An 11,513-nucleotide genomic window follows, 5' to 3' on the forward strand; every position below is an offset into this window, starting at 1 on the left:
ACAGGATCCTCTCCTTTATGTAACTCTAAGTATACATTCACATATTAAAGAGTAATAATTTGGCTAAAAATATATGTCTATTTCTTATCTGATTGTAGTAATTAGCCTATCAAGGGTAATTTGCTATAAAAGATACAGTACTAGAAATAAATAGTTCTACAATTCAAAGATCTTCAAAATGGGTTGCCATTTCCAGTCTGTCTCAAATTTTCCAAAGTCCTTTTAAAGCATAAACTAAATTTACTACAATTGAGAAAATCATTTGGACCTACGCGCGTAGAGTCCCAACCACATGAGAAGCTTATTTCACTTAATCTCCTTCTTGGTTTTGTAATGGGCAGAAACAACCAGATAATTGTCTGGATTCATGTCCCTGAGGGTTGGAGACTTGCTCTGGATCGGAGAAGTTTTCCCATCCACTCGGGAGATCTGCAACATTCGGCACGGGTCATGCTTCAGTAAGTAACCTGCAAAAGTCTCCCATCCTCCTCCAACGCGAACCATCACATGTTTGTTGTGCAGCATCTGAAATTACATATACAGGAAAAAAAACCCAAAACTCTTGAAAGGGAACCATTCGCTGGGAAGTCATTTTTTTTTTTTTTACTGGCAAAAGCTGTGCTTACTTTAATTAAAAGTCACAGGCATATGTTGGCAGTCTGCTTTATAATATAAGGAAAAGAAAAGAAAGAGTAGAATGGGTTTTATTTGAATTTACTAAGTAAATAAAAAAAAAACTGTAAGAAAATGAGATAGTATTTAAAACTAAAGATTTTCATATTTTATGTAAACAATGCTATATGTTTTTCTAGTCCCGTAGCACAAAGTGATCCTGTTCTTCATGTGTTTAGACTAGATATAAGGAAGCAGTTCTTTACAATGAAGGTGGTGAAACACTGGAACAGGTTGCCCAGAGAGGTGGTGGAGGCCCCATCCCTGGAAACATTCAAGGCCAGGTTGGACGGGGCTCTGAGCAGCCTGATCTAGTTAGTGGTGTCCCTGCTCCTGCGGGGGGGGTTGGACTAGATGACCTCTAGGGGTCCCTTCCAACCCAAAACCTTCTATGATTCTATGATTCTATGAATATGAATGTTTTTCAGATTAATTTTTTTGAAAATAAGTTAGTAAAGACACCATTTTATGTGTCTTGAAACTGGCTTTTCTTTATAGGATAGGGATCTATATAAAAGGAGTACTGAAGGGCAAACAACCAAAAAAATCATCTCCTCTATCTCCTGAAATATCAAAAAAGTTATTTAGGAAAATGAAGTGCCATTTATTTTAACAATTTAGGATTGCTAACACACATTCTAACTAGAACAGTCTAATGTTGTAATTAAATTAGTCTAATGAGGGACATCAGAAATAATGTGTCTGGGACTGCTTGGAGATACCTGAATTTATGCTGAATTGTGAAAGAAAATACAAGCAAACTCCCCAGGATCTTACTAATGGGAAGCTCAGTACTGCTTATGCCTGCTGTCTTTATTCCAGCCACAGTGGGGCTTGACCTACAAAGCAATTTTGGATTGAGAGGAATATCAAACTGCCAAATTAGTTACCTAGCTCTAATGTATATCCTCCAGATCCACACTCATCGGCTGCCTAAACTCAAATAAAATTTTTCACCGAATACCAAGGTAACTTCGCCCATGTCTGCGCCTGTGAGTTCAGCTGGCAATTTCACTGTCATTTCTCACCAGTTCTTCACACAGAACAGTCAAACAAATACCAGTGAGGTAGCATAAAGCAGCATATTCTATAGAAGCCACGTTAGAAATCATGCGTTGAGAAATGCTTTGATTAGTACATCTTGTGAAATGCTAACCATCATTTAGCCGTAGCACTAGAAATTAAAAATTGGCCCTGTAAAAGGCATGCTCGATGTTTAACGTACTCTGGGTAACGACATTTGGATTTATGGCCATGATGTGTACGTGGGCTCTTCATCTCCAAAAGGCCCTCGAGGGCTGGCAGTATTTGCGGTTGAGACTTAGTTGGCACATAAGCCTTTTGTAACATAGCACAATTCGGATTAGTACACGTAGCATAGACACAAAACAAGGGAAATTCTCAATCAAACAAAATCACAGATAATAAAAGGCAAAAGTGTAACTCTTAAAAAACCACCCCAACCAACAAACACCCCACTTCAGCCTAAAAATATGTGGTTTGACTTCAGTTACATGAGAAGGCAGATTCACCTGGAGTGAAGAGAGCACGGAAAGCTGTACAACTTTCTACAGTTTGAGAATCAGGGTAAGTTTATAAGGAATCAAACTCTTCGTTTGAACAAGCAGCTGCAGATGAAATATTGTCCAAAAGTTTTCACTGAGAACATTTTAATGCAAAGGAAATAATTGTTCCTGCTTTCAAATTTTGGTTTTTATGTGAAACACAGGGGGAAATAAACTCTGCTTTACAGATGCTGAAAACTGAAGTTATTTCTGATCCATCCTGATAAGAACATACTCAAGTACTCTTAGTTTAATTAACATCTCTCAGCTACTGAGACTGCCTGCGCTGCTGCTCCGGGTTGTAGGAGCATTGGCCTCTGCAATAGCTACGCACAAGGGAATTTTTTCCCTAGATTTGCATGAATATGAAAGCAGAATCAGACTCACAGCTTCACCAATCACACTTTTTCTCCTTCCTCTCCAGGTTTGCATTTTAGTTTCAAGACTTCATTTTGAACTGACAATGCTACGACCAGCCTTCAGCGTTACGAGATTTGAATCAAGTCTTTAGTCTGGACAATATGTCATGGAAACAGCAAATGGTTTTTACATCAAGTTTGAAAACTACAGTTCAAATGGTGACACAGCCTTGAGACAAAAGAGCCTACAGAATTCTATTTAGCAACTTTCTCCTCTTTGAATGTCTAAAAAGCATGTGAGAAATGCCCCAAAGACTTTAAAAGGTATTTTAAGCCCGACTTTGATCCACTACAACAGGTGATGCTGCTGTGGGAAGGAGTTAACTGTCACTGGATTCCAGCTTCCACATATTGTCACAGGGGGGTCACGCTCCAAGAACTGCTAGTATCTGGACTTTTGATTTAGAGTTAGGAATGGAAAGTTAGCAGAAAGTATCTTTGGTTCAACTCCCCTTAGGGACTACTTTGCAGACAAATAAAACGTACTGCTGGTATGTTATTTCCTGATGCTCAGGTTAAATGTACATCTTCTGTCTTTTCCCTCTTTTTTCTTTCTTTTTGTATTATTCTGCTATTATAAAATTCGTTGAATGCTTGCTTTCTATAGAGACTGGGTTTTCCAACATCCTAAAGATAGTCACTGCTCATGCTGCGCTGTGCCACAAAAGCACCGTTTTACTCCTACGGCCATATTTTGCTTTTAGTAACACCAGCACAAATCCAGAATAATTCTCCTAGCTTCAGAATTGCTCCAGGTTCACAGAAGTATAAAGGATTTCTCACAAAAAAAAAACCCAAAAAAGAATAACTTGCTCTACTTTCTGACTGAAAAAGCAGTTTCCTCCCCAACATACTTCAGTTGAAGATGAAACTTTGAGATTTTCTGAGGTTTTCCTTGGCATGAGATCTCTGAGAAAGGAAAAGTTGGACTCTACAATAATAAAGTTTATTAGTCAGTTATCAATGTAAATAAATTCATGACATCCATCTATTTTCACGCTGCTATCCAGCCAACTGAAACTGAGAAAGCCCCTTCTGTAAAATAAAATCCAACATATGTTTACGACTGCCGTAAATCTTCGTTATTTCTGTTGTGTTTGAAGCAGGGCTGTCACTAAAGCTGCTCCCTCTAGAATGTGTGTTTAAGTTAGAACAGCTGAGTCTATAGTGAAGCAACCAGATGAGAAACCAGATGACCAGACAAGAGCATCAGAGGAGGAATCATAGACGGGTTTGGTACGCATTACGGCTCTATCAAGAGAGAACATGAAAAATAATCAATAAAAGTTAGGTGAACTAAGCTGTAGTTGCAGATGACTTTGGCATCAAAGTGCAATAGAGTCTAAATGGTTCTGGTTTTCACATAAGTAAGTTGAGCGAGCTTTATGGCTTATTGAAGAGATATTAGGCTGTATGTAAAAATATTAAGCTCATGTAAATGAGCATAGTTTTACTAACTTGAAAACAATCTATTCTGTTTTATAGGAACTGAAAATCTGGCCCAATATTGTTATTTTTCAGATTATATTATAACTTTCTTAAAGGCTTTTTCAGGGACAGGAGGGGAAGCGGGGGAGGAATTACACGCTATGAATCTGACCCAAGTACTGCAAAAGCCAACGGAAAGAATCCTACTGACTCGAAAGGAAATTGGGCCGGGCTCTGGAAGCCAAACACAGCAACCTAAAGCAAATCATAGCCTGGAATTAGTTGGTGTGATTTTAGGCCAACTTCAGAAACAATGTAGGCTACAAACTGAGAGAATATTGACTATAAAATCCAAAGGTGTTAGGCAAAATAACGCAGTGCATCACACCAGTGGCTGTGCAAAGCAAATGTTGCACTCCAGAAGTGAAACGTTAATGAGATTGGGAAAGGAGATAATTGAATACATATCAATTACTGAATTTTACTGGATAAGAGGCACTTAGACTCATTGTCATCAGTAGATATAACCCTTGTTTCTCATACCTTAGCATTTAGGGGCCCTTCTTTGAGAGGTGTTCAGCTCATGAAATGGGCTTCTAGATCAATGTATTTTCACATTGACCCCAGAGACATCACAAGTCAACATTAAGGAAATCCCAGTGTTGTTAAGACTTACCCACCTTACCATATCAGACCACTGCCCATGGCAAGCTGGAGCATCTCACCACCATCATTGCAGGCTTCAAGGCCTGCGATAAGTACACACACACACAGGGTACACTCAGACATGGCACCTCTACTTTATGATTTTGCTGCAACCCCAGCTGATGCTACTTAGGAATCATTTTGCTCCAGCTTGTCTGTACCATTTACATCTATGATCTACCCTCCTGTCTACGCAAAAAAAAAAAAAAAAAAAAAAAAAGGCTTTCTCAAATCTCAGTAGTATTAGCTAACTTAGTAAAGTGTTAAAAACTCACTGTTCTTAGTAAAAAGAAGGTGAGAGAAGGGTACAAAACTTGGACCAGAAATGGGCCCCAGATCTGGGCTATCACCCTTCCCCAGCAAGCCTCTGAGCCTGTATCTAGAATATGGTATTGTCAAGTAATGACAAATTGTTCCACAGGGCAAAGCTCACGTGGACATTTTCACGGAGTAGGACATCTCCTCCACACTAGAGACCATGGTCTCCCTCAGCATCTTCCTAGCTGTGGCCTGAAGAACTGATGTTAGGAGAGAACTTGCAGCCTGTGGTTCGTGAGTGTGGCTGACAGAAGGTGAAGTCTTCTTGGAATTTGGTGCGCATATCTCTACGGAAGAGGAAAAAGTATAGCTTCGGCACTTGAGACACAACTGTTTCAGAGAACAAGGTTTGTGCCATCAAGTGTCAAAATATTCCTTCTCATGGCAAAACCTTTTAATGCTAAATCTCTAAAGCCAGCAAAATTAGTCCTCAAATTCCTCAGCAATTCCAATGCTTAGCAGTTACTGAGGTCCTCTTAAAGGTGGTTGCTGAAAATTCCCACATCTATCATTTAATGTGGAGCCAGGTCTAGCCTGGTAGGGCCCTGCGAGAGATCTGTGAAAGACTGGCAATGTGCAGAGAAGCCTGTCCAGCTGTATGCCTTCACAGAAGCTCTGATAGTATTAGTTTAACATCCCTGACTGAGAGTCACCACAGCATCCAAAAGTTCATGTTAACAGGTAATGCTAATACCCCATACAAAGAGGTCATGACTGGGGGCTGGCCAAAAAGAGGACAACAGGCCCTGACCATTGGTCTGATAGAGGTCTGACAATTTGTCTGAAAATGGGTTTGATAAAAAAAGAAATTGAGGGAAACTACACAGACATGCGGCACATGCTGAGAGCGGCTGGCCTCTGATGGGGCAAGCCCGTAGCAGACAGGAGTTAGGATTCCTGCCTGTTCTGTGGAGGTTTTGCGGAGACCTGATATGAGCATGTGCAAAGGCCTTCGACAAAAGAAAAAGAGCTGCAGCACTGCCCTGTGGATCACGGATTAGTGGTACTTCATGATGATGTTTAGCAGGTTCATATTTCCATCATCATTAATGTTATCATATTGACAGTTTACTCATTTTCAGTATATGCCTGAGCAGTAAATGCAGTAGTAGACATTCACACCAAGTCTTCTAAATCCATTGAAATGGGGAAGTGAATTTTCAGAAATTCGTAAGTAACTGTTGCTATAAGGAGTTTTTCTACTTCCCTGAGAACTCAGTGACCCGAAAACATCATCAGGAATGTGTAACAGTCTCCTGATTAATTGCTGCGAGCCATGTAATTAGAGATGTTAAAAATACCTTGTTAGCAGAGATTGTGCAACTTCATCTCTAGAGTTCATTGCAAAATTCATAGCAAAACCCTGGAGTGCCATCAGATTTAAACACCAGTCAGGTTAGATTTAGATACATTCCTATTTTAAAAAGGTTACAGCCACTGCAGCATACATTTTGTAAGAGGCGTTACTGCTGCTACATACAGAGAGTTCACCCTTATGGACACAAGGCATCGTGGGAGCAATTCCCAAGAGGATATGGACCAAAACCAGCTTGCAGATGGAGAGCTAGAAAGCTTACCTCCAACTATTCTTTTTCTTGGCTTTCATTCTCCTTTTGTCACTGAATTTGTGTGTTGTCTTCTTAGAGAAAAGTTTGAGTCTGATAAACCATAAAGCTTATTTTAGACTTTTAAGCACTCACTTATGTGCCTAAGTGCACATTTAAGGAATTCAAATTAAGGCTCAACTCTGCAAATCTGAAAAAGTGCAAATTATGTAGCCGGTTCCAGATATTAATTATTCATCCATTCTGGAGTAATCTACTTACAGTATATTAATGTGTATTTTGGCAGGCAACAGTGTATTAGTCCCTTCCAACCTGAATTATCCTATCATCTGACTGTATTAAGGAAAAAAAAAAAAAAAAATCTTTCCCCACCTGAAAACGGGAAAAATGCACTCCTCATATTTCCTTGTCATCCCTCATTGTCACATTTTGCCTAGTCCCCCTCTTGATATAGGATTACACAAAACTGGTTTGGATTATGTCTACTAGTTTTAAATGTTCCAAATGATGCAACTTGTATCACTCCAGTCATTACATATGGATTTGTTTAAGGACCTCCACTGAGTTTCTGTTTTGTCGTCCTAAAACCCCAATAAAGGACCCTGCACTTCCCCTCTCCACAGACACCAGGGTAATGACATGGAAAATAGACAGCTCGCTGGATTAACATCACCCTCTCATATTCAGGGATTTATATGTAGTAAATCACACTAAATTAATCGCACTTAGCTGGAAAAAGCATTATGAAAAAGCTCATCTTTAAAAAAAGATGTCAAGAGCGCACACTAATTGCTTGTCACAATATTTGTAGCTGCGCTAGAGTGGGGTTTTATAATTAACACACTTTCTGAATTATAAAGAAATTTATTTTAATGTTATATCTTGGGCTGTATCACCACATTAATAGGTATTCACTCAGTTTATTGAAATGATTTCTTATACTGTACTGTATAAACAAAGAATGGGATGGAATGATACCTTATAAATGATTTATAAGCTTCATTGGTTCAAGTCCATATTCCTGGAACAAATCAAATGCAAACATTCCTGATTTTGTAGTAAATATTAATAGTGGAAAATAAACCAGAATGGAGGCATTCACCAGAATCCCTAAATCTCCATTTTTGGGCAGAATAACCTTTATTGCTTTGTATCAAGTAATGTTTCCCACTGAACAAGGGGTTCAGTTTTCATGCAGAACCTAATAAAGTTCCCAACCGCTTCAGCAACACCACCACACTTACAATCTCCATGTCTATTGACTGACATAATGGGTGGGGGGAACTGAAAGAAGCACTGACTTCAATAGGTGATATAAAAAATTGTACCAGTGTAGTTCCAGCTAAAATGATTTTAAGTGGCTCCTGGTATCCTGAAGCCTGATAGATTTTCCAGGTGAGGCGGCCATAGAGGTTTGCACCAACAGAGCCTTTAAAGCATATATGGACCAGGCCATACACAAAATACAGATCAGAAGCCTCCTATAATACATTGAGTAATTTTTTCAACAGTTATTTCAGATCAAAAGAACACACAGGCTTTGTGTATGCAAATATAAAAGGCTTCTAACTAATCATTTGCCCCTGTAAATACCCAAAAGGCAATTTAACCATGAGAAGTATGGAACAGAAAGTGGCAGGTTTCAGTATCTGCTTTTCTCAGAAATTTCAGAATTTGGCTATCACTTCACTCAGCCAAACAAAATTAATCAGAGAGGACTATAGAATTATCTCTCTGCAGACAGGACTTTCATTTAGGAGGTCAGCCACTGTGAAGACGGTGGTTTTACGGTTATCCATATCTGGTTTGAAATTAAAAATCTAGTAGGTGAGGCTTTCTGAGCTGAGTTCTAATCTCCATGCTTTCTCCTAGGCAAGAAATGTTATTATAGTAGAGTGCTAAGGATAAAAGAAGGAATATTAGTGGCACAATATATTACCCATACTGAAATCTTTAACACAAATGCTATCTTTCACTATATATATATATGGATTTGTGCCTGGTGCCCAAAGGCATCATCACACAACAAATAAAGATTTAGGGTACAACAACATATTTTGGTACCATTTACCATATTCAACTCAAAATGCTTCAGATACACACATCAGACTCACATTAATAGTGAGACTTAGGTTTTTTTAAAAAGCCACCTATCTTCAAATAAGTTAACACATAATAGAGACTCGTAAGGTTTAACGGGCAATCAACAGGCACCTTTAACAGCCACTATTCGATTAAGGGATTTTTAATTATGTTATAACTGTGGTTTTATTAGATTGTCTTTCCTACCCTGACATTTGCCAGTTTTCTATTACATAGTTGAGCCTCAAAATCATGTAAAAATCCTTCAGCATTTGTAAAGTGATAGCAGCTGATAGATTAATATACAATATTATGTACTATAACTTATTATTGTAATAGAGTATTATTGTAAGATAGTATAAAATAGGCATTACCTATTGTTTTATACTTAAAACTACTAACAGATTTCGCAATAAAGTAGAAATGGAAATGTTTAAATATATAAATAAAATGAAGATCCAATCGCCAAAGTTTGGAAGCCTACTCAATAACAGATACACTTTTGTCTCCTATTCCTTCTCCAAAATTAATAGGACATTGTATCTGTTTCCATTTGTCATTGGAAAAAAAAATAAAATTAGTTCCAATAAGAAAAGAAGTTTAACATCAATGAGATTGATGCTTCTCTCTGATTAAGGGATTCTTTTTTTTTTCCAGAAAGGATGAAACTGGGAATTAATAAATTGAAAACTTGGCACAGAATGTACTGAATTTGGGTAGACAGTATATAGGGATTTTCTTACTTCTGCTTTGCTTACTCAAAGCCGACCTGAAACATGTAATTCTTCATGGGTTTTGTAAAATGGCTGGTGGTCTCAAAGCTGAGAGGCGTTGCCAGATTGTAAATCACGTCTTCTTTTTGATGATGTTAATGAAAAGATCAGACACTTGGCCAGCCTGAACTCTTATTCCTCAAAATGATGCTGCCAGTTAAGGCCTTTGCCAGGCTGACTGAGGAAGCTTTGGAAGCTGGAGTTGTATCTGATCTTTGTTCTTCAATACTGTGTAATAAACGTGGTCATTATAGGTATTAAGTCATTTGACTGTGTTATTTATGTATCCTCCCTTGCTCGCAGGGTGTTCTGTGATAATCGAAGTTGACTTGAGACTGTTGTGCATCAACATGAACACGCCGGTCTTTAAGTGGCAAAGGGAGAGATTTTTGAAACATGATGAAGCTTTATTACTCTGCCACAAAACCAGAAGGCTCACTAACGATACTCACAACATAATGCTTGCAAGCTTCAAAATACATCAATATTAAAATCAAATATTAAAATCATCCACATGAGGTACATAAGTTAACTCCTGGTCTCCTAGCAGATTAACTAACAAATGCACCAAAGGTCTCAGGGGAAACATGATGAAATCTAATAAAACCGAATGAGACCAGTTAAACAACATTTTCATTAAGTGACTGATCCAGTTCCTACTGAAGTCAATGGGAATTTATCCAATTCTTCAAAAATGTCTTTTGGGTCATGTTTCTCTGAAATCTCAATTTGACCCCTTTGCTAAAATAGGGTGTTTTTTTTTTTCTTTTCTGAAAAAGCCCCAAGGATAAGGACTTTAAAACCCTACCCACCATGTCCGTTCTTAATTAAATCCACTACTTACAAAGCAGCTTTTCCTTTTTCATTCTCCTTTTCATCTCACAGATATTTCTATGAAAAGATGCATAACAACATCAACTTTTTTACCTCACTAAATCACACTGCGGAGAGCTCTCTTCTTGTAGAATATGAAGTGAAACGCTTTTTCCCAACTCATCCTTACTTAATTGATCGGTCAGTCGTTTTGCTTGCATGATGACTTCTCCTTGTGCTAGACTGACATTGACTGTCCACCTGTCAACTGTCCATTTGGCAATTGCTTCCAACTTGCAAAAATACTCCTGTCTGTGATAAACTTAAGCAAAACCGAATGAGACCAGTTAAACAACATTTTCATTAAGTGACTGATCCAGTTCCTACTGAAGTCAATGGGAATTTATCCAATTCTTCAAAAATGTCTTTTGGGTCATGTTTCTCTGAAATCTCAATTTGACCCCTTTGCTAAAATAGGGTGTTTTTTTTTTTTCTTTTCTGAAAAAGCCCCAAGGATAAGGACTTTAAAACCCTACCCACCATGTCCGTTCTTAATTAAATCCACTACTTACAAAGCAGCTTTTCCTTTTTCATTCTCCTTTTCATCTCACAGATATTTCTATGAAAAGATGCATAACAACATCAACTTTTTTACCTCACTAAATCACACTGCGGAGAGCTCTCTTCTTGTAGAATATGAAGTGAAACGCTTTTTCCCAACTCATCCTTACTTAATTGATCAGTCAGTCGTTTTGCTTGCATGATGACTTCTCCTTGTGCTAGACTGACATTGACTGTCCACCTGTCAACTGTCCATTTGGCAATTGCTTCCAACTTGCAAAAATACTCCTGTCTGTGATAAACTTAAGCAAAAGGAGGGCAAGTAAAGCAGACCTGAAATGAGAACACCCTTGCCTCTATGGAACACAGTTTCTTTTCAAACCTTCTTTGTTCCATTTGCAAGTTCCTGCTCGAGAATCGTGGAACCTAATTTGAGATTTCCACCTCACAACTTTTAGATTTATTTTTCCAATACTTACCCAAATTGTTAAACTACCTTATCAGTCAAAACTCTTTCTTTATAGTGCTTATGAAACACTGTCATAAGATATCACATATTCAGCACAGGACTGATGATGCAACTGGGAACCAAAGACATCTCTGTCCTGCTGA

General features: G+C 38.2%; 1 protein-coding gene across 1 annotated transcript in view; it reads right to left on the reverse strand.

Moving 5' to 3' along the window:
• Positions 1-306: 306 nt before the first annotated feature.
• GAS2 (growth arrest specific 2) overlaps positions 307-11,513 on the reverse strand; it is an 86,218-nt gene continuing 75,011 nt past the window's right edge. Inside the window, exon 7 of the mRNA XM_009649327.2 lies at positions 307-525. Coding sequence (XP_009647622.1) covers positions 307-525 — 219 coding nt within the window. The remainder of the gene's footprint in view (positions 526-11,513) is intronic.

This window comes from Egretta garzetta, unplaced genomic scaffold (genome assembly GCF_000687185.1).
Source record: "Egretta garzetta isolate BGI_Z169 unplaced genomic scaffold, ASM68718v1 scaffold222, whole genome shotgun sequence".
In the NCBI taxonomy this organism is placed as follows: Eukaryota; Metazoa; Chordata; class Aves; order Pelecaniformes; family Ardeidae; genus Egretta; species Egretta garzetta.